This window comes from Nannobrachium achirus (genome assembly GCF_963921795.1).
Source record: "Nannobrachium achirus genome assembly, chromosome: 9".
Taxonomy (NCBI): Eukaryota; Metazoa; Chordata; class Actinopteri; order Myctophiformes; family Myctophidae; genus Nannobrachium; species Nannobrachium achirus.
In genome coordinates this window covers 59831406-59855897 of record NC_137818.1, presented here as the reverse complement: position 1 = coordinate 59855897, position 24492 = coordinate 59831406, and the positions used below count along the sequence as shown (strand labels likewise).

General features: G+C 43.2%; 1 protein-coding gene across 5 annotated transcripts in view; it reads left to right on the top strand.

Annotated features, from left to right (window-relative positions):
- The window catches only part of LOC308291703 (rap1 GTPase-activating protein 1-like), a 48500-nt gene that overhangs the window by 5106 nt on the left and 18902 nt on the right, over positions 1-24492 (top strand). For all 5 annotated transcript variants that reach the window (XM_080733815.1, XM_080733817.1, XM_080733814.1 and 2 more), the window contains exons 2-15: positions 19-54; positions 3898-3945; positions 4808-4846; positions 6720-6914; positions 10399-10502; positions 12153-12231; positions 13142-13195; positions 13313-13396; positions 16412-16512; positions 17258-17387; positions 21845-22000; positions 23012-23083; positions 23185-23271; positions 24094-24261. In XM_080733815.1, the coding sequence (XP_080589941.1) occupies positions 19-54; positions 3898-3945; positions 4808-4846; positions 6720-6914; positions 10399-10502; positions 12153-12231; positions 13142-13195; positions 13313-13396; positions 16412-16512; positions 17258-17387; positions 21845-22000; positions 23012-23083; positions 23185-23271; positions 24094-24261 (1353 nt within the window). The remainder of the gene's footprint in view (positions 1-18; positions 55-3897; positions 3946-4807; positions 4847-6719; positions 6915-10398; positions 10503-12152; positions 12232-13141; positions 13196-13312; positions 13397-16411; positions 16513-17257; positions 17388-21844; positions 22001-23011; positions 23084-23184; positions 23272-24093; positions 24262-24492) is intronic.

Genomic DNA, 24492 nt, shown 5'->3' with positions numbered 1-24492 from the left:
GCTCTCCTCTCTTTCTAGACACCAGATTTATTTGCAATGATTGAGAAGATGCAGGTAAGGCGATATGCGTTTTGCGATTCTCTTATTCTTAACATGGCTCAGTTTCTCGCCAAACCAGCCTCTTGACTAACCTGTCCGCCTTTTGACAAACACACACTACACAACACAACACTGCCTCAGACAGTTTCTGATACAGCTTACAGTATCATCTATTTTAAACAAAGATGTGTTTTATTTTTATTTCTCTTTCTGGGTGTTACAGTACATACAGAAGTACATAATCACATTCAAGTCACATATTGAAAGCAGTCAATATTGATGAAAGAGAAACATGTTTTATTTTATATTAATTATGTGCATGCAAGACAGCAAATATTAGCTCAATTGCTTCCACTGAGACCCTGTTGATGAATAATGATCTTCAGGGTTTAGTCAATCATGGAAAGTGTGGAAAAGTTATTATTCTTTTTTTCTTTTTTTTTTTTTTACTTTTCCAGACCTGAAAAGGTTTGGAAAAGTCATGGAAATAAGTTGCACACATAGACATCAAAGGGGGCTTGAGCCCCTGCCCTTTTATACATATGTAAAAAGGTGCCCTCTCCAGACCATGAATGTAGTTTTTACTATGGTGAAAGAAATGGCAATGCCCTCTTTCCATGCCATACCTGAAGGCAGCATTCAAGAGACTATGTTGAAAGAATTGCCCTCTCTCTGTAGAAATCCATGCACTATGCCACATCTCCAGTATTGACTTGATTATGCTTACTTCAGTGTGGTATCAAGCATTGAAAATAGCCGACCTCCAAGCTCACAACGCGTCGCGCTGCGACGCGTTGTGAGCTTGGAGGTCTGCTATTTTCAATAATTTCACCAAAAGGCCCTTTTTAAAAATATCTGTCCTGTAAACAGGAGACAATGTCTGTAGTGTGAAATGAATTCAAAGACTCTGAAAGTCGACGAGAAATTTGCCATTTGCAATGATTGTTCAGCATCAGCGACGCGAGGAGAGAGCAAGACACGGTCCTTCAATATAGTCAGGGAAAATTATCAGAATACCTGTCAAATCTGGGAATAAATTCCTTACCAAACAATTTCTTCACCAATGTGTTCGTAAAGGTGTCTAGTAACATATCTAACAAAGATTGAAATTCAACATCCCTAGGAAAATCGGCTAGGGTAATTCTGGGTCTCATTCACTTACTATATTCCCTTATAGTACAGTGATACACTGTACTAAAAGGGAAAAAAAATACTCCCAAAAATATGCTTTAAGTGGAATGTGAGGGGTCTAACTAGGTGTTTTTAATTATTCTGAATCCATTGCAAGCATTTGTTTTGCACGAAAAACATTCCTTGGGCTACAAATGGACCCCCATACCACTGTGAAAAGTGATGACTCATCACTAAACCATAATTGTTATGGGCTGTTTTTAGCCCAATGAATGTTTTCCGTGCAAAACAAATGCTTGCAATGGATTCAGAATAATTAAAAACACCTAGATAGACCCCTCACATTCCACTTATAGTCATTTTTTATCTGTCAAACATTTTGCTAGGGATGTTGAATTTCAATCTTTGTTAGATATGTTACCAGACACCTTTATGAACACATTGGTGAAGAAAGCGTTTGGTAAGGAATTTATTCCCAGGTTTTTATACATTTTCCCTGACTAATAGCAATGCAACCATCTCTCTCTCTCCAGTCTCCACACAGATGCACGCACACATGTATGTCTGTCGGTGGCATAGCGATTAGTGATCCTTCGCACATCTGTAGTTGCGGATGTGTGGAGGAGCCCTATATGCAGAGAATTCGATCATATCTGAGATACCGCGCTTATCTGTTACGTTTGAATCCAGCCCCTTGCTGCGTTTCCATCTCCATTCATGAAATGTTTGGTCATGGAAAACTTGCATAATCAATTGAGTACCTGAGACGAAAAAAAGTCCATATATTTAAATCTTTTGAATATAGATATTGTTTTGATTTACCAGACTGTAAACCACAAACTAGAAGTTTTTACAGTCTGGTAAATCAAAAGATATATATATAAAAAAAAATATATATATATATGGATTTAGACTGTTATTCCTCTCAGGTAGGCCTACTCAATTAGGGTTTCTCTTGTCCTGTACTATACAGTGGCACAGCTGTTAATGCCCTCAAAATGTATTGACTTCGAACGGTTAATTCAGGAGGTTGCAATGAGCCGTGCCCGTTCCTGCTTTTACACGATTTCACTATTTCAGATTGCATTTTGTTCACAGTATGTAACCCTCACGTTTTCTCTCAATTTATCACTCTCCACACAGATGCATATCGTCGTTGTTGGGCTGAAACCTCGTATCTCCAAGTTTCAAATGTGTACGTTCTTTTGCAAAGCAAAGCCCTGCTTCATCATACAAGGCCATCGCGCAAAAGTAGTGAAAACAGTCGATCTACAAGCACACAACGCCTCGCACCGCGAGGCGTTGTGTGCTTGTAGATCGTCTGTTTTCACTAGTTTGAATCATTTTTTAAAATGATAAATGCAAAACGAACAGTTTTGGACATACAAGGTTTTCGCCCGACAACGATGATATACAGCACACGCGCACATGCGCACGCACACACACACACACACACACACACACACACACACACACACACACACACACACACACACACACACACACACACACACACACACACACACACACACACACACACACACACACACACACACACACACACAAACCGTGAGAAAACGCATGCACGCGCACACACAGAACCTACGAGTATTCGAGTATTCAGGGACGCTGCCGCTTCTGCACCACATTCTTCTTGAATGCCAAAATCTCCAGGGTTTCGTTAATTCAGTTTCACACTGACTACTCATTAACATCCTTTAAAACCCATTCAGAACGGGTACACATTATTGTGTATCATTATTTTATGCTTTAACTATTGAAAAATAGCAGATATACAAGCTCAGTGCCGCGCTGCGAGCTTGTAGATCTGCTATTTTTGAAAAATCTTGAAAATTTGAATTTGACCCGATTCTATAAGTGTCTTTTGAATCCTTCTAAGGTTTTAAAAAAAAAAAAACCTATGTTTCTATGTCAGTAATCTGGCCAGCCATCGTCAAAGAAAAGGTCCTTTTCACTTAACTGGAGCTCAGTTAGTCTGTTCTTGAGAGACTACTATGTCATTGGTTCTCAAGCCTTTTCATGTGAAGGACCCCCAAAATTATATTTATTTGGCCACGGACCCGCATTTCAAAATATTTAGTTCCAGGGACCACCCAGAAGCAAAATTTGAGTTAGAAACGTTCGCTTTGAAAATACATATATTCAAAGATTTGCACACATTTTCACGACTTTTTCAAAATTAGCAGATATACAAGCTCGCAGTGCGGCACTCGGTGCCGCGCTGCGAGCTTGTATATCAGCTATTTTTCACTGGTTAAAGCATTCAATAATTCTAGGCCTAAATGGGTTAACATCCTTTAACTGTCTGTCTGTCTGTCTGTCTGTCTGTCTGTGTGTCTGTCCGTCCTAACGCTCCCTGCGTCGTCAAAGACGCCGCTCTGTTATCTGCCGATAATCCCGATGACATTTTCTAACAGCAATGAATCAGACTAATCGTTTTCCTCTCTCTGTGCCTTTCTGATAAGTACAACTCGTTAGTTATGAATCGACGCTGATAAATAATTGAGTGTACAAATCCAACGATTCGGGGGAGATTTATGTTCATCATGTGGGTTTGGAATGCAGACCTGACGGGTTTACGCTGTGGTGGTGCATAGAAATGAGACGACGCGCTCTCTCTCTCTCTCTCTCTCTCTCTCTCTCTCTCTCTCTCTCTCTCTCTCTCTCTCTCGTTCTTTCATATCTCTCTACTTTCTTCTCTCCCAGGGCAACAGGATGGATGAGCAGAGATGCACATTCCCTCCCGTTCTCAAAGTAGGATTCTTTTCTCTCTCTCTCACACGCACGCACGTACGCACGCACACACACGATGCTAGCAGAGCTTCAAGTTCATACTTTACATCAGGGTTCTGGCCCCCACCAACCCCAGTAATAATGGTGGTATAAGAGCAGCAACAACACTAGTATATCGTCGTTGTCGGGTGAAAATCTCGTATCTCCAAATGTGTACGTTCTTTTGCAAATCATACAAGGCCGTCGCACAAAAGTAGTGAAAACAGCAGATCTACAAGATCTACAAGCACACAACGCCTCGCGGTGCGAGGCGTTGTGTGCTTGTAGATCAGCTGTTTTCACTAGTTTAAATCATTTTTAATATGATAAATTCAAAAAGAACGGTTTTGGACATACAAGATTTTCACCCGACAACGACACGAAAACTGTCGCTGGAGTAGCGGGAACGCCTCCGTCGCCCCCTGCAATGTTGTGGCCCTCGGCTTGGTACCCTAGACATAATTCGGCCCTTGGGGAAAACTAATTGGGGAACCCTGCTTTACATGATATGAAGATATTTTTGTGTTGCAGTCTCTTTAAAGACAATCTAACATACAACATAAACACGTCATACAGTACGTTTATGTCAGAGGAATGCGATTTAAAACTGGTTGTGTATCTTTTATCATCCAGCGTGTCCGCTGACTTGGCATTTCCTTGTGATACGGAATGGACATGTTGGGCTTAAGTTAATGTCTTGCTAATTGAATCACGGGTCATTTCACGGTGCAATTATTCCGTCATTATTCTAAAATAGCTTCCATTAATGTATAACAGGGCTTTGTGGGCACTTTAATGCTTTGATGAATCAAGTGATTTTTTCCCCCCTTTCTTTCTTCCTCAGACAGAAGAAGACTACATTCCTTACCCTAGTGTTCATGAGGTAAGCTTATTCATCTCAGTAATACATGGCACGAGTAGAACCTGTGCAATCAGTAATGTTTGCCTCGATTTCACCCTCGTTTTCATCTGTTGTTGAACTCTTTCATAAACGCCACCCTGCTCTGCTCACCTTATGACTCGGATCTGTCAAGTGTTATGATAGCAAATCTACACGCTCACAATGCAGCACGCTGTGACGGGTTGTGAGCAGGGGCATCACAAGGGGGGGGGGGCAGATTTTTCAAAAATAGCAGATCTACAAGCTCGCAGCGCGGCACTCGGTGCCGCGCTGTGAGCTTGTAGATCTGCTATTTTTCAATAGTTAAAGCACCCAGGGCCCAGAATTTGGTGCGACACCTTAGCCATAAATCATAACACCTGTAGAGGTCGCTAATATTCAGACGTTACGTCTCTACAGGAGTTATAAAGGGGAGTCAGAGGGCTCTTGATGGTTGAGCTCCAACGTCCATATTCGTCTCAAAGCATGTACAAATCAATAAGGTGCTCACCGCATCGTCGAAACAGCTTTCTATCTACCGATGAGCCCACCCGTCGGCATGTGTTAGTCCATATGTTTCCAATAAATTAATGTTTACTCAAACTTCTCAGAGTCTCATCGCTTTCCTTGTTCTTGAACTTCTTGGGTAAAAATGGCCGAACATATCACGTGACGCTGATCGCCGTCGCTATTCGCTCATACTAGGACATGACATTTTTGTATGCGGAAGTATTCCAACGTTCTGTAGTTCTGAAGGCGGAAGCATTCCGACGAGGAAACGCGAGTCTCGGAGAAGTTTGAGTAAACATTAATTTATTGGAAACATATGGACTAACATGCCGAGTGGGCTCATTGGTAGATAGAAAGCTGTTTTGACGATGCGGTGAGCACCTTATTGATTTGTACATGTTTTGAGCCGAATATGGACGTTGGAGCTCAACCATCGAGAGCCCTCTGACTCCCCCTTATAACTCCTGTAGCAACACATTCTCACTCCTAAAGCGTCATACAACCGACGCGTTGTGAAGTACTGTACTGCGTCGGACGATAGACGCTTTGGGATTGCCTACTGTTTCAAGGGTTGGACGCATTGGGTGGTCTAAGAAGAAAGAAAAAAAAAGTAGTTCCCGAAGCGGGATTCGATACCGCTCTGAAGGGCTTACCGGTTTACGAGCCACCCGTCGCTACCGCTCACGGCACTATAAACGACAGAGCCGCGGCGTCTCAGGCGCCGATGAACGCCGAGAGACGCCGCCGAGGGAGCGGTAGCGACCGAGTCGCCGCGGCGAACGGTGTGAACGGTGCATGAGCCGACTCAGCGGCGTTACCGAATTATGTGCCGTTATGGACAGAATAGTACATTTTGACCAGGGGACTGCTTCCGCGTCCGAATACGGCTAAAAGAAGGGACTACGTTTTCATCCACGTTGTCAAAGATAAAAGCACAAAAAAAAGGAATTTCCCAGTCGTCTCGTTAGCTCAGTCGGTAGAGCATGATGACGCTAATCCAGAGACCCGGGTTCGATTCCCTGTCACGGCCTTGAGTGTAAAATATTCCAGTAAACACATGTCGGCGCATGCGTACTAAGACTCTCCGTTCTTGTCCTAAAACTCTCTGTGCTTGTCCGACCGTAGACGCAGTAGATGTTCCAAAGTGTCGCACGGGTGAAGCAGAAAGCGAGTTGGGAATGCGTCGGGAGGGTGAAGCAGAGGGGGTGAGAACGGGTTGCCTGTAGGGATGTAACGTCTGAATATTAGCGACCGAACACGTGTTATGATTTATGGCTAGTGCGACAGGGCCTGCATACAACTAAGTATAACTGGGAATGTTGTTGCTCTCCTGCCAACCTTGTGGATGTTCTCTCTACTGGAACAGGTGCTGGGCAGAACCACCCCGTTTCCCCTCATCCTCCTGCCCCAGTTCGGAGGCTACTGGATCGAGGGGATGAACCATGAGCTGGGCAACGCCACCACGGACCCCGAGCGCCTCCGCCCCCCCTCCCCCGGCACCCGCACCAAGCTGGAGAGCAACCCCACCGCCAAGCTCTACCGCAAACACTTCCTGGGCAAGGTCAGTCTGTGTCTGCAACACACCTCGTGGCTTAACCCAGTGGTTCTCAACCTTTTCAGGCCACAACCCCCAAAATAAGCATATTTTAACTGGGGACCCCCACCCTGACTAGCACTAAGAGTTGAGGAATTACAATTTGTATAACACGGTTCTATCAGCTATTTTCACAAATTCTGCCTCTAATATTTGACAATTTGGCCAATGTTAAATCTGTCATTTTAGACGTATTAAAAAGGTCCTTAAATTGTCACTTCAGAAATGGGCAGATACACTTAAAACGGTATGTTGGTTTGTTTACTGTTGAGAGAGAAAACAACACAGTTAATTATCTGGGGACCTGACACAATAATTTGGGGACGCCCCTGGGGGTCCCGACCCACAGGTTGAGAACCACTGGCTTAACTACTTAAAGGAGTAGTTCACCCCCAAAATGACTTTTTTTCTATTGATTACTCATGCCATGGAGAGTAGAGTTCAATAATATTTTTTTTTTTTGTCGCATTCCTAAGACAAAAATTTGATAACAATAAATTTGCCCCCATTCGTTCCGGATGGTGACCCGTTTCGAAACGGGTCACCATCCGGAATCAATGGGAGTAAATTTACTATTTACTAATTTTTGTCTTAGGAATGTGACAAAAACCAAAAAATATTATTGAACTCTACTCTCCATGGCATGAGTAATCAATAGGAAAAAAGTCATTTTGGGGGTGAACTATTCCTTTAAACCCTCTATTCTTAGTCAAGCGTACAGTAACCTGGGTTACAACTGCACTTGGACCGTTTTTTCTTTTTTTTCTCTATCTACACCAAATCTCTTTGCCCAAAATCGCCAATCACAACGTGTCACTGTGTGAGCCTGTAGATCTTTGGTGAATTTTCCCCCAGAATAGGTGTTCGGTCTGGTACTCGCTTTGTATTTATAAAAATCTATCTCTGTACGTCACGCTTGACACTGTGGTTCTATAGGTTTGTCTGTGGTTCTATGGGTTCGTATGTGGTTCTATAGGTTTGTCTATGGTTCTATAGGTTTGTCTGTGGTTCTATGGGTTTATCTATGGTTCTATAGGTTTGTCTGTGGTTCTATGGGTTTGCCGCTCTGACCTCACGCTCTGGCTTTATGTCCCTTTTATGCCCATATATGGAGATCATATCCCTGTCCCGATGTCATCAATGTTAAGCGCTATCTGGTAATGCCCATACTGTGGCATGTTCTGACATCACATTGTTGACTATCATGCATGGGTAACTGGTCCGATATACATCACTGGCCAGATGGCCAAGAATTGGAGCGGTGTCTCCCTGAGGCATTTTACTAGTAATACACTGTAAGATTGATTGATTGAATACTGTATTAGACAGAAATGTAAACGGCACGAGGCACAGTCAGGATAACACATAAAAAGTCTGTGGCACTTGTTTCCATTGTGGTCCTATGACCACCAGATAAGATGAGCTATTGATCTTTTTGGGGAAATTCAGCCGCCGTAGCAACGGCAGTAACATGGAGCTCACAGGTCAGCTTGTAGGTCATAGGCTTGTAGTTTGGCTATTTTCAGCGACACAGTGTAAATGTTTTGCAAATCAATTCCAACGGACTGAGTCCCCGCAGAGTGACAGGGAACAGTGCAGCCTCGCAGTAACACAGCGGCTAATGAATAATAATTCATAATTAGTGCTTTGCCACCTGTTTTCACTGCGGCATCAAAATGAGCAAAGTGGTGACTTGCTGGTACAGTAGCAGCAGGCAAGAGCCGTGAAGTACTTTTGTTCTTGGTGAAGATTAACATTTGGGCCTAGAATTATTGAATGCTTTAACCAGTGAAAAATTGCAGAAATACAAGCTCACCGCACGGCACCGAGTGCCGCGCTGCGAGCTTGTATATTTTTGAAAAAGTCGTGAAAATCTTTGAATATATGTATTTTCAAAGCGAACGTTTGTAACTCAAATTTTGCTTCTGGGTGGTCCCTAGGCTGGAACTAGATATTTTGAGATGGGGGTCCGTGGCCAAATAAATATCAGTTTGAGGGTCCTTCACATGAAAAGGTTTGAGAACCACTGACATAGTAGTCTCTCAAGAACAGTGAAAAGGACCCTTTCTTTGACGATGGCTGGCCAGATTGCTGACATAGAAACACAGGTTTTTCAAAAAAATCTTAGAAGGATTCAAAAGACACGTATAGAATCGGGTCAAAATTCGAATTTTCCCGATTTTTCAAAAATAGCAGATCTACAAGCTCACAGCCGCGCTGTGAGCTTGTATATCTGCTATTTTTCAATAGTTAAAGCATAAAATAATGATACACAATAATGTGTACCCGTTCTAAATGGGTTAAAAAAAACTACAGTATGTCTGTTTAAACTCTAAACTTCAGAGACGAGCCCACTGTGAATTGGCCATTGCATAGTATTGGCTAAATGACTCTTAGATTTTTTTTTCTTTTTCGTCCGGATACCTGGATATACGGTAGCAGGAAGGAGCTGAAAGATAGATCAGACAGATATGGTAAAGCACCTGCCCACACCGCAGAGCAGGGACGCGCAGAGAATGTTAGAGTGGCAGGGGCTGAAATTTCTAAAAGGAACTTTTGGTGAAAATATTGAAAATAGCCGACCTAGGTCGGCTATTTTCGGTACTTGATACCACACTAAAATTAAGCGTAAAAAAAAAGGCAATACCGGAGATGTGGCATAACGGCATGGATTTCTACACAGAGAGGGCAATTCTTTAGGAATAATTTGACTGAGGTTAGGGTTAGGATTATGGTTAGGTTTAAGCATAGTTTTACTGAGGTTAGGGTTAGGTTTAGGCATAGTTTTACTGAGGTTAGGGTTAGGATTAGGGTTAGGTTTAGGCATAGTTTTACTGAGTTTAGGGTTAGGATTATGGTTAGGTTTAAGCATAGTTTTACTGAGGTTAGGGTTAGGTTTAGGCATAGTTTTACTGAGGTTAGGGTTAGGATTAGGGTTAGGTTTAGGCATAGTTTTACTGAGGTTAGGGTTAGGTTAGGTTTAAGCATAGTTTTACTGAGGTTAGGGTTAGGATTAGGGTTAGGTTTAACTTGTTTAAGCATAGTTTTACTGAGGTTAGGGTTAGGATTAGGGTTAGGTTTAAGCATAGTTTTGAGGTTAGGGTTAGGATTAGGGTTAGGTTTAAGCATAGTTTTACTGAGGTCAGGGTTAGGATTGCAGGAACAAAAATATGCAGGAAAAGAAAATGGGATTTTTACTCGAGTCGTGTCCTATAACAATTGGTCTGTGACCCACAAATGCGTCCCGACCCACTGGGAAACAGTGCACTACTGTGTGTGTGTGTGTGTGTGTGTGTGTGTGTGTGTGTGTGTGTGTGTGTGTGTGTGTGTGTGTGTGTGTGTGTGTGTGTGTGTGTGTGTGTGTGTGTGTGATTGTGTGTGTGTGTGTGTGTGTGTGTGTGTGTGCGCGCGTGAGTTGTACTGATATCATGTCCTTGCTCTGTACCACCAGGAGCACTTTAATTACTACTCAGTGGACAGCGTCCTGGGACATCTGATGTTCTCGCTGAAGTACGACGTGATTGGTGACCAGGAACACCTCCGTCTACTGCTACGGTACCGCCACACGTCACATGCTGCTCAACGCTTAACCCCCCCCCCACACACACGCGCCCGCACGCCCGCCCGCCCGCACGCACGCACGCACGCACACACACACACACACACACACAGGGGTGTCGCACCAAATTCTGGGCCCTGGGTACAAGGATTCGCTCACATTTTGTGCTTTAACTATTGAAAAATAGCAGATATACAAGCTCGCAGCACGGCACTCACGGTGCCGCGTTGCGAGCTTGTAGATCTGCTATTTTTCTCGTTGAATCCTTCTAAGGTTTTTTGAAAAAACCTATGTTTCTATGACAGTGGCGCTCAAACCTTATCATGTGAAGGACCCCCAAAACGATGTGTATTTGGCCACGGACCCCATCTCAAAATACTTAGTTCCAGGGACCCCCCCCCCCAGAAGCAACATTTTAGTTACAAATGTTTGCTTAAAAAATACATTCAAAGATTTGCACCCATTTTCACGACTTTTCAAAAACAGCAGATCTACAAGCTTGTAGCTCTGCTATTTTTCAATAGCTTAAGTATAAAATAACGAAGGCCCCTCCACCTTGGGTCCTAGTAACTCAGTCCCACACTCCCCCCTCTTGTGATGCCCCTGCACACACACACACACCCCCCACACGCACGCACACACACCCCCCACACGCACGCACGCACGCACACACACACACACACACACACACACACACACACACACACACACACACACACACACACACACACACACACACACACACACACACACACACACGTAAAAATGTCCCTTGTGTCTCCCTCCCTTGATGGAGAGAGTTTGATGCATTAATGTCTGAACTACAATAAAGATGGCTGCTGTGGATCTAGTGTCTAATCCTGTGCGCTGTCTGCTTCAAATAACTTTATTCACATTGTCAACCAACCAGTATACCGGTAGGTGTCCTACCCGACACCACTAGTTATGTATGCGTTAACGTCTTGCTGTGCGGTGATGGGTTCATATGGATACGCGCAGAGGGGATTATCAGCCTGAAGTGTCCATATGAACCCATAATCAGCGCGCAGCAAGACGTTATAGCACTTATTACCCGGCCAATAAATAAAATTAATAATTTGACTCAAAACTAAAAACCAAACAAAGTATTTCCTTGTTTACAGACGGCTGAAAGTATTCCGCAAGTGTTGCGCTGGGCGTCCCCCCCAGCGCAACACGGTCGCCTTGGAAAACAAGGAAGTGCTTATCAAATAGAATCCATTTTCTGATACTGCGTCGTCTATTTCTCGCCTCAAATGTTTTGAAAAACATTCTTGAGAGCAACGTTTAGTTGTAAATGACGCTGTGTGTTTACATGGCTGACATGTTGGAAACTGCACTAAATTTCCACCCAGCGCAGCCTGACTGCAGCAGGTGTTCTGAGCCGTTGATTAGGCAGCGGTGCATTATAGAGCGCAGCGGTCATTATTCTCCTATAATTCACCGCTGATTTCAGCTTGATCAATCAGAATCAAGCATTCAACCAAGCCGGGTAATAAATTGTATTAACATACTAGAGATTGGTTCAAATAACTAAGGATTGCAGCTTTAACAGGTCCCAGCCAGGAAATGTTGCTTGGCATTATTTAAACGTTGAAAGCGTGATGGTTGTTTTGTCGTTCCACTAGGACCAAGTTGAAAACGTACCACGATGTCATCCCCATCTCCTGTCTGACTGAATTCCCCAATGCGGTTCAAATGGCCAAGGTGAGGGTTTGTGTCATTTACAGAACACGCTGTTTTACCCGCTGGGTGTGGCTACAAAATATAAATAGAATCACAAGGGGATCAGCAAATGTGGCGACCACAAGGTAGCAATGCGCAGCACCACTTTTGGTCAGTCATCGTATTAAGTTAAAGGGATACACTTTTTGTCGAATGCCCTACCAAAAAAACAAACTCAAAATATTTAATGAAAAGGATAAATGTTGGTTAAAATCAAATCAAAGCTGCGAACATATGTGTCCCAGCATAGCAGAGGGGCAGTCATTTCGGAAAGCACAGCTTTAGACCAGCCCTGAAATTACTTTTTTTCTTTTTTTTTTCCTAAAATGTGATAAAGCCACAAAAGCATTTCATAAATATTAGGCTACATTTCACTTAAACGCCAGAGCTTAACTCTGCATGTAAATACGACTTTTTTTTAATTAATGTGAAGAGAAACCTCACATTTTGCAGGTTACATTTTATCTAAAAGGCTGAATGTCTCAGATCTAGTATTTCTGCATGGCATAACTCTATAAGCTATATCTACAAAACTGTTGGGTCAATCTTCACAACCTGGGTGACAACCGACTGCTGGGCGAGCGCTGGCGCTTTGGCATGGGATCAATGTTCCCTCTGCGTCCTAACATGAATATTGGCACTTACTGGCTACAGTGTATAATATATCTTTATCATATATCAAAAAATGAAAATGAAAAAAAATTCAATGACTAGCCCTCAGCTGTGTTCGGTCACATATGTAGGCACATTTTAGAATGTTAAACTGGCACAATAGGGAAGTGAACATGGCATTCACAAAGCGTTGACAAAGGGTTGACGTGGCGTTGGTCCTTCTAGTTTCAGTCTGTGTAAGAAATGTTCTTGATTTGTTCCTTTCCTTGTCGCCTCCCAGCTCGTCTGCGAAGAAGTGAACGTGGATCGTTTCTTCCCCGTTCTCTATCCAAGAGTAAGCTTCAGCTCAGAAACGATTTACTTACTAAAAGGCCAAGAATCACATTCACAGCAGGTCACAGTTTGTTGACTCCATATTTGTCGTGACATTTCTATTTTTCTTTCTTCGCAGGCTTCGAGGCTTATCGTGACCTTTGACGAACATGTGATAAGCAACAATTTCAAATTCGGGGTCATCTACCAGAAGTTTGGACAGGTGAGCTTAATACAGGTCGAAACATGACGCGGAAATGTCAACCGTTTATTCTGTGATAGGTGAACAAATGAGCATGTACCGCATGCCTTTGTTTGCAATCTCCTAAAGTAGGGGTCTTCAACAGGGGGTCCAGGACCCCTAGGGGGTCCTCAGAGTTACTACAGGGGGGCCACCAAATCTTTTTGTGATAGGATCATGTTTTTACATTAACCACTTGAACCCTAGTGTCCCTATTCTGAGTGGAACATTAGCCAAAAATAGCAGATCCACAAGCTTACAACGCCTCGCGCTGCGAGGCGTTGTAAGCTTGTAGATCGGCTATTTTTGGCAAAGACGTGTGCAAAGTATTTGACGGTTCAAGTGGTTAAATGTCTGAAAATACACGTTACTCCAGCATGATGGCAGTGTTGTCATACAAGTCTAAGCTGTCTAAGAAATCTATGAACATTTATAATCTGCGACACAATTTTATACAATATTTAGTGGGGGTCCCTGCTTCATCTCTCTCTCAGCTAAGGGGTCCTTGGCCTCAAAACGTTGAAGACCCCTGTCCTAAAGTGGATTATGTTGAGCGCTAATAACGGAGTCCAGTTCCCTTTCTATGATAATAATCACCACCCTATTGTCTACTGCGCGCTAAATAGGAAGGGCTGTTGAACGCGTGGTTGAGGGTCCTCGTGCCTTTGGAATGGAGACCCATGTGTGTGGAAAACCTGTGTCCTTGATCACAGCAAACCTAAAGGATTTAGACTCTGGAGGCCTCATAAGGGCATGGAGGACCCTCTGGGTTCCACTTTACAGAGACCCTTATACAGGAAGACCTTTATAGGTGAAGACCTTTATATACGAGACCTTTATGCGAGACCTTTTATACGTCGAGAAGAGCACCGCGCATCTGAAACAAAATGGAACAGCATAACCTGTTCAGAACGGGTTACACATTATTGTGTATCATTATTTTATGCTTTAACTATTGAAAAATAGCAGATATACAAGCTCACAGCGCGGCACTCGGTGCCGCGCTGCGAGCTTGTAGATCTGCTATTTTTTTTTTAAATCGTGAAAATTTGAATTTTGTCCCGATTCTATAAGTGTCTTTTGAATCCTTCTAAGGTTTTTGGGAAAAAACCTATGTTTCTATGTCAGCAATCTGGCTAGCCATCGTCAAAGAAAAGGTCCTTTTCACTTAAATGGAGCTCAGTCAAGGGGATTCCAGACGGTACGCGGTCACCGCCTGCTAGTAATTCATTTTCAATGAGAGGCGGGCGGCTATTTCGTCCGCGCAGCGAAGTTTAGAGGCGGCGAGGCAAGCGGGCGCAGTCCCGTGAAAATCCCCGCGAGCGTGCTCGTTTGTGCATGCGTACGCGGGCGGTGAGAGATGGATTGTGTTCATCTTTGTGAAATACCGCGCAGCGTTTACTCAAAGAGCGAGTGTGTTTGTGTATCACCGCGGCGCGGTCCTCGCAGATCCAAGCGGGAGCCCCGGCGGCAACCGCTGTCCGTCTGTAGAGCACCTTAGTCTGTTCTTGAGAGACTACTGTATGTCAGTGGTTCTCAAACTTTTTCATGTGAAACTGATATTTATTTGGCCACGGACCCCCATCTCAAAATATTTAGTTCCATGGGCCACCCAGAAGCAAAATTTTAGTTACAAACGTTCGCTTTGAAAATACATATATTCAAAGATTTGCAGACATTTTCACGACTAAAAAATGAAAAATAGCAGATCTACAAGCTCACTGCGCTGCACTCGGTGCCGCGCTGTGAGCTTGTAGATCTGCTATTTTTCAATAGCTAAAGCATTCAATAATTCTAGGCCTAAATGGGATAAAGAGCAGAGGGAGGGGCCTTTGCTCAGCGAACGAACATGTGTGGCCACTCCAGTTCGTGATCTCTCTCACACACGCACGCACGCACGCACGCACGCACGCACGCACGCACGCACACACACACACACACACACACACACACACACACACACACACACACACACACACACACACACACACAGGCCTTTCAAAAACGGTTCCTTCTCCCTACATATATTATGTATACAAATACGGACAAATAAACGAGGCGGTCAAACACAAATGATATTATAATGTACACACACTTCTATTTCCGCTTTCGTTTTCACCTCACCGTGAGCTCCTTCAAGTCTTGTACCTCCGGGCCTCTTGTGGTACAATGCCACGTTGTGACCTGAAATTACCATAATCTATGTTTATCCACCTTGTTCAATTGGGACAGCGGCTGTTAAGCCTTCAAGACCGAGAACGCGCCCGAGTCTCGTTAGATTTTTTAACCATTATTTTATGCTTTAACTATTGAAAAATAGCAGATATACAAGCTCACAACGCGGCACCAAGTGCCGCGCTGCAAGCTTATATATCTGCTATTTTTGAAAAATCGTGAAAATGTGTGCAAGTCTTTGAATAGCTTTGACCCGATCTTTGACCCGACTTCTAAATCCTTCCTCTGAATCAGTAGATCTGAAAATTTTCTATGTCAAGGACCCCCAAAATTACAGGTATTTGGCCGTGGACCCCCATCTCAAAATACGTTGTTCCAGGGACCCCCCAGAAGCAAATATTTGAGTTACAAAAGCTTTCTTTGAAAAATATATATTGAAACATTATGCACACATTTTCACGATTTTTCAAAAATAGCAGATCTACAAGCTCGCAGTATCTGCTATTTTGTCAATAGTTAAAGTATTCAATAATTCTAAATGGATTAATGGATGCTGAGGATGCTGCCTTACCTAGCTAATCTGTGTTATGCAAATCTTACCGTAAAAAAATATGCTCCGTTTGCTTTGCTCAGCGGAGATCTGCTTCATTGCTTTATTTGTGTGCACAGGGGTCATTATTATTTCACACGTTTTTTCGGCGTACTTAAACGAATCACTTTCGCCGATGCAGAGGCAAATCCCCTAAAGCCCCTTGTCTCTTTTTTCCATTTGTGCCGCGGCCGCTCACATCAGTATTTATGAATGTCTCTCTGTCGTTGCAGACGACAGAAGAGGAGGTGTTTGGCAACACCGAAGAAAGCCCCGCTTTTGTAGAGTTCCTGGAGTTTCTAGGAGAGAAGATTGATCTCCGCGACTTTAAAGGGTAAGGGAGACCTTTAATGGTCAGAATGGAATGAAACCTTAAATAATGTACTGCACTCAATATACCAGTTGTTCTCAACCTTTTCAGGCCGTGACCCCCAAAATAATCATATTTTAACTGGGGATCATGTAGATCGGCTATTTTTACAATTTCTGTCTCTAATATTTCACAATTTTACCAATGCATGATTTATCATTTTAGAGGTATTAAAAAGTCCTTCAATTGTCCCTTTGAAATGTGCAGATACCCTCTATACACTTAAACTTTATGTTGGTTTGTTCACTGCTGAGTGAGAAAACAATGTTTCACATTAAGTTAATCATCTGGGGACCCCCCCCCCCCCCCCCCAAATAATTTGGGGTCCCGACCCACAGGTTGAGGACCACTGCAATATACAATAATTATTTAACAATATACCATACCACAATTTACTGTACTAACTACTTCTGTACTACAAAATACTTTACTAACAATAAACTGTGTGTGTGTGTGTGTGTGTGCGTGTGCGTGTGCGTATGTGTGTGTGTGTGTGTGTGTGTGTGTGTGTGTGTGTGTGTGTGTGTGTGTGTGTGTGTGTGTGTGTGTGTGTGTGTGTGTGTGTGTGTGTGTGTGTGTGTGTGTGTGTGTGTGTGTGTGTGTGTGCGTGCGTGCGTGCGTGCGTGCGTGCGTGCGTGCGTGCGTGCGCGCGCGCGCGCGCGCGCGTGTGTGTGTGTGTGTGTGTGTGTGTGTGTGTGCATGCTTGCAGGTTCCGTGGAGGGTTAGATGTGACTCACGGTCAAACGGGCATGGAGTCTGTCTACAGTAACTATGGCAACAAGGAGGTCATGTTCCACGTGTCCACGATGCTGCCTTACACAGAGGGAGACACCCAACAGGTACTGTGCAGTACAGGGGTCTTCAACGTTTTCAGGCCAAGGACCCGTTAGTTGAGAGAGAGATGAAGCAGGGACCCCCACAACCTGTTCATAGATTCCATATAGTTTCATTGTTCGACAGCACAATCGTCAGTATATTTTGGATTCAAGTCAATTTGTGTTTTCATATATTTAACCACTTGAACCGTCAGTACTTAATAAACTTGACCTTTCACTCTGCTCTTTTCTCCCTCTACACCAAAGCTCTTTGCCGAAAATAGCTGATCTACGAGCTCACAACGCCTTGCAGTGCGAGGCGTTGTGAGCTTGTAGATCTGCTATTTTTGGCTAAAGTTCTCAGGATATGGACACTAGGGTTCAAGTGGTAAATACCAGTAAGACTCCCTAATCGGGAGATAAGCAACCGTCACGTCGCATACATAAACTTTAGAAGTCGTAGCCAATCAGGAGGGAATATGGGAAATGGGACAGATCCATGTTGATGACATGACTTCAGAGATATTGTGTACCGCTTTGTGTGATTTTAGGACAAAATCGGCCTGATGGTGGCGCTAAATGGGACAGATGTTGATGACATCACTCTAGACATACTGTGTGCAAAAGTGTGACGTGACGCGACTGACAGACTGACTGACAGCCGGTGGAGGTTTTGATAGTAACTGCGACCTGACGGTTGCAATAAAAAAGGAGAAAAAAAAATTCTATCACTCAAAGATTTGGAGGACCCCCTCCCCTATAGTAACTCTGACGACCCCCTGGGGGTCCCGGACCCCCTGTTGAAGACCAATAGTGTAGTACAACAAGTACTGTTGCACACCCGACTGTACTGCAGTGACTGTAGCAACTCACAACACTCACAACACATATGAAGTTGCAACACATTGTGAGCTTGTAGATCTGCTGCGACACTTTTGCGCGACACTGTCATCCGACAAAGTACTCAAACTCCGGCCCGCGGGCCACTTCCGGCCAATTTTGACTGGCCCACCAGCTTAATGTCCTCGAAGTCACGCATCCAACATTGATTGATTGAAGAATTTATTAGAAGTTTGCAAAAAGAAACATACACATTTTACAAGTACTGTATGGAGAGAGAAGGTTTCTACCCGGAAGCGAGAATATATCGGAGAGATCTGAAGCTTCACACACGCATCAGGGAAAGGTTCCCTTTCCTCCTGTCCCCACAGACGCACTAAACACACATTCATCAGGACGAGCATCAAATATGCAACATCAGTATGTGCACTGCACTACCAATGCAGACGATCTTTAACCCGTTTAGGCCTAGAATTATTGAATGCTTTAACCTGTGAAAAATAGCAGATATACAAGCTCACAGCGCGGCACCGAGTGCCGCGCTGCAAGCTTGTAGATCTGCTATTTTTGAAAAAAGTTGTGAAAATGTGTGCAAATCTTTGAATATAATGTATTTTCAAAGCGAACGTTTGTAACTTAAATTTTGCTTCTGGGTGGTCCCTGGAACTAGATATTTTGAGATGGGGGTCCGTGGCCAAATAAATATAATTTTGGGGGTCCTTCACATGAAAACGTTTGAGAACCACTTACATAGTAGTCTCTCAAGAACAGACTAACTGAGCTCCAGTTAAGTGAAAAGGACCTTTTCTTTGACGATGGCCAGCCAGATTGCTGACATAGAAACACAGGTTTTTCAAAAAAACTTAGAAGGATTTAAAAGACACTTATAGAATCGGGTCAAAATTCTAATTTTCACGATTTTTCAAAAATAGCAGATCTACAAGCTCGCAGCGTGGCACTCGGTGCCGCGCTGTGAGCTTGTAGATCTGCTATTTTTCAATAGTTAAAGCATAAAATAATGATACACAATCAGTCTCTCCAGCAGTGGTGAGTTTTCTGAAGGGAACCAGCACTCCCCCTGGTGGTGTTGAGAGAAAGTGGATGGAGAATAACAAAGCAATGTACCTGTTCAGCTTATAGATTTACGGCAGTTCTCTATGCATAGAGCCTACAGATGTATGGTAGTTCTCTATGCAAACAGCCTACAGATGTATGGTAGTTCTAGGGTTTAGGGATCTAGGGTATTTATTTGTGCATACAGACTATAGCTTATAGATTTAGGGGACTTTGTGTATTAAGGGTGGTTCTGTATGCTTACAGCTTGTTGGTTTAAGGCAGGCTTGTCAATGCTCCTGGATTTCCCAGGAGTCTCCTGGATTTTGACCCCATCTCCTGGGAATCTCCTGGATTGGCAAATCTCCTGGATTTCTCCTGGATTTGGTATCAAACTCCCAAAATTCACCAGAACACAGGAAATGACATCTACTATGTTAAACTTTAAGTTAGTACTTAATGCATTTTTGGTGCATAGATAAGTGCTTTACAATGCATTTCACATTCACCCATTCCCACACGTTCACACTCAGAAGGCAGAGGAAACCATGCAAGGCACCAACCAGCCTGCTCATCGGGAACAGTGTGTTGGACACTTTGACACGCAGCAGGAGGAGCCGGGGTTCGAACCGGGACCCTTCCGATTCCATAATGGTTGATCTTTCTAGGCCATCTACCTACCGAGTCACTGGTGTCAGATTGACCTTGATATAGCCCAGGGGTTCCCAAACCTTTTTGTCTCAGGGCACCCTATAAATATTTTTTTAATCCGAGGCACCCCTACACTATAATTTTCACTCCCAGCACCTTATATTTATAGCATATCGCCGTTGTCGAGTGGAAACCTTGTATGTCCAAAACCGTTCGTTTTGTATTTATCATCTATAAAATGATCTAAACTAGTGAAAACAGCAGATCTACAAGCACACAACGCCTCGCATCGCGAGGCGTTGTGTGCTTGTATATCGTCTGTTTTCTCTAGTTTTGTGCGACGGTCTTGTATGATGAAGCAGGGCAAAAGACATGAGGAGATACAAGGTTTATGCCCGACCGTGACGATATTTTAGTGATTATGTTGCGAGGAAAACTTTGAGATAATAGCCATTTTGGTTAGAACTGACTGAAAATAACTTTGTTCTTCAAGTTTAAAATGATACTAAATAGTGTCCAAATAAATTCCAAATATTATCAAATTATCTCGCGGCACCCCTGGACTGCCGTTGCGGCACCCACTTTGAAAACCCCTGATAAAGCCTACAGTAGGGAGGTGGACCAGTAGCTCGTATGTCGCTGGATCTATCCGCGGTTCTGGCAGGAGTGTGTATTCCAGATGTAAACTGTTGACTGGAGGGTGGCTAGTACTATGGTGCGTGTTTCGGCTCCCAACACAAACTCCCAACACAAACTACCCACTCCCGTTAAAGACGACATGAAATGGTATTTTAAGAGAATACATTTTGTTTCATGTGGTGACGTATTATCTAGGCCTAAGTAAGTACAGACCGCTGGGTGTCCCTGGTGGTCAGCTAAGTATAAAGGGTTTACGTGATTAAATACTTAGCATCTGTTTTTTCATCATTCACCCTCATGGAAAGTCAGAAAGTTTATGCATTTAGTTGTTTTTGTGTGTGCTGTTGAATTGAATTGAATTGAATTGATTTAGCCTTTATTGTCTCCGAGGAGAAATTTGCCTTGGGCAATCAGAAGTAACAGCGTTATACAAAAATACAAAAAATACAAAACTACAAAAACACATACATACATACATACGGTACATACATACATACATACATACATACATACATACATACATACATACATACATACATACATACATACATATATACCTAAAATTCATACAGCACTTATCATGTGTGCAGTGTGCAAATATATACAGGTTTCCCGTCCCCCCAGTAATTCATTATCTGTTATTGAGTGCTTTGATTGACAGTGTAGAATGTATCAATTTAACAATCTTTATTAGCGGACTCAGGTCCATACAACAGGGTACAAGACATAAAACAGTGTACAAGACATAAAAGAAACACGACAGGCAATAAAAATCAATAAGAAAATGTAAAATAAATTGTACATAACACACAGGCATTTTAGCCAGTGTACCCTTAGTCTGGACGTATAGCGTGAACTGCTCATAAGAGGGCTAGAAAGTGCCACAATGATGCCGTTAGTAGATACATCCAAACGTTTCAGGAATTTGAACATTTAGGGCCCAAGTTCACAACGTGCAGATGTAGATCAGCATTTAAAGTATTTAAAAATGTTTTTCAAAATAGTGGAAAAAAAGGTGAAGAAGTTAAGGCGTAAGTCATAAGACCTGGATCATAATAGGGCCCTAAGTTTCTTAAAAGTGCTTTAAAAGTCCTCACTCCAGCAGTGACAAACATCTCACTAGCACTGCTCCCTCTGGGGTATTTAAGGAGTATATTCATAGCATCATTATATGCAACTTGCAGCCTATGCATACTATATATATAATATATATATCTGCTGCGCTTGCATTTTGATGATCTGTACCGTCTACCGGATGGCAGCAACTCATATTCTCTCTCTCTTTCTTTTTTGAACAGTTGCAGAGAAAGCGGCACATAGGGAACGACATCGTGGCCATCGTGTTCCAAGAGGAGAGCACTCCCTTTGTGCCCGACATGATCGCCTCCAACTTCCTCCACGCCTACGTGGTCGTCCAGGCGGTCAACGCGTGCTCCGACAACGTCCTCTACAAGGTACCAACGTTGTTCCCCAATAGGCTCTATGCCAGGGGTGGGCAACTTTGATGATGGCGAGGGCCACTATATTTCCACCTTCACTCAAGAGGGCCACATTGCATATTGCTACGTCCTACTTCATCATTCTAGTATCTCATACAAAAGAAGCAAAAATAGCAGATCTACAAGCTCAAAACGCATCGCGCTGCGATGCGTTTTGAGCTTGTAGATCGGCTATTTTTGCTTCTTTTGAATTGGAATCCTGAATTATTTTTTGTTATTTTTTAATTGGAATCCTGAACTGTAACATTTTGATTTAATTTCAAACACATTTAGTTATATACTCATGTTAACTTTATGAATTTAAATACAAATACAATGAACATAAAGAAATACATTTTAATACTAATAGTTAGCTAGTCATTAAGCTACTAATGTAGACAGAATTAAAGCAGGTCATGTTTGGAATTGTAACAGCTGAAATCAGTAATATATCAGTATTCCAGTATTAACCTGTGGGCCGCATTAAGTGAAGGTGGGGGGCCGCGTGTGGCCGCCAGTTGCCCATGTATGCTCTATGCACAGCGGCCATTTTGGAGAGAAGTTGGATGGTCTTCTCACTTCCTTCGGAGGTGTTACCAATAATACTAATAAAGGCTTTTTTTTTCATAAATATGTGCTACTATGAACACCCTTTACGTCTGTGTGTTGGTTAAAATGATGATGAGACTTTGTGTTCTTGTCATCTTTTTCGTTTTTGAGCGGTGGTCACACCGTCTCCTATACGTGGCCGTGTGTGTGGGTATGCGTCCGTCCGGCCGTCCGGCCGTCCGTGTCTGTATGTAGCCTCAAGCCTGCAGTACCTTTTCTGACCACACATGTTAAGGGAGGGGCGCTGTTCTTCAGCCTCAGGCCAGGCACACTCACACTCACATTCACACACACACATACACACACGCGCACACACACACACACACACACGCTCACGCAGCCTCCACCGCTCAGTTCACACAAGTGTGATTTTTTAAGGTATCTGTGACGTCGCGGGATGACGTTCCATTCTTTGGCCCCTCCCTCCCAGACCCAGCTGTCTTCAGAAAGGTAAAGTGGGCTGCTTCATCCAAAGCGTATTTCAGTCAATCACCGTGTAATTTCACTAACTCATCTCAGGTCACTTGATTCATCCGATCCGCTCTTCCCAGGGTCCTGAATTCCATGAATTCCTCTTCACGAAGCTCATCAACGCAGAGTACGCCTGCTACAAAGCAGAAAAATTTGCCAAGTTGGAGGTAAGGTTATGACAAATATTTTTTTTATGTCATAACTCAATGCAAACATTTGGCGGAAATAGCAGATCTACAAACTCACAAAGCATTGCGAAGTGTTGTGAGCTTGTAGATCAGCTATTTTGACTATTTAAAGATGGGGTGCCATGATTTTCTTCCCCCCTAAAACATGATGATCAGGTATTATGATTATACTAGGAGGAAGATTTTTTTCCCAAAAAAGTGTACAGAAAGTATTAAAATTATGTTTTTATGGTGACCCAGCTGAAGTTAGCCACACCCACGGCTGATTTTATGATGTCATTAAATCAGTGTTTTTCAATCGGGCCGTTTGACTCTTTGAGGGAGGATTATTAGAGTAATGTTAACTCCTACAAAACAGAAACGTACAAAACTATTGCACCACCTTTAACATACAAAAAAGGCATAGGGTTTAAGAGGTTTAAGTTTAATTTAAACTCACACACACCTGTGTATGTGTGAGTGTGTGTGTGTGTGTGTGTGTGTGTGTGTGTGTGTGTGTGTGTGTGTGTGTGTGTGTGTGTGTGTGTGTGTGTGTGTGTGTGTGTGTGTGTGTGTTTATTTTTATTTACTTTTTTTTTACTATATCTACTGCATAGTAGATATAGTAAAAAAAAATAGTCTGTCATTCAATGTTATATGAGATACTTCAATGATTTCCTATGGAAATAAGCTTAGTCTTTTCTAGGATCTCCTTTTAGTTGACCTTGTACCAGTGAACTGTACGGTCATGAAACTGTACTTTTTTCTATGCAAACTTCTAATAAAGTCTTCAATCAATCAATCAATGTGTGTGTGTATCAGGAGCGAACGCGGACGGCTTTGCTGGAGACGCTGTACGAGGAGCTCCACATGAACAGCCAGGCCATGATGGGCCTGGGAGGAGACGAGGACAAGATGGAGAACGGGAGTGGTGTGGGAGTTGGAGGAGGAGGTGGAGGAGGTGGAGGAGGCTTCTTTGAGTCATTCAAGGTAACTGTTACAGGAGCTGCGATGTGCGACGCCAAGGGGCTTCTCTCCCGGGGACCCAGGGACTTCTCTCTCTGATGCCAGAGACTCCTCTCTCTGGTGCTAGGGGCTTAATTCTCTTTGATGCTGCGGACAGGGGCGTCACAAGGGGGGAGGGGAGTGGGACTGAGTTACTAGGGCCCAAGGTGGAGGGGCCTTAATTATTTTATACTTTAGCTAATGAAAAATAGCAGA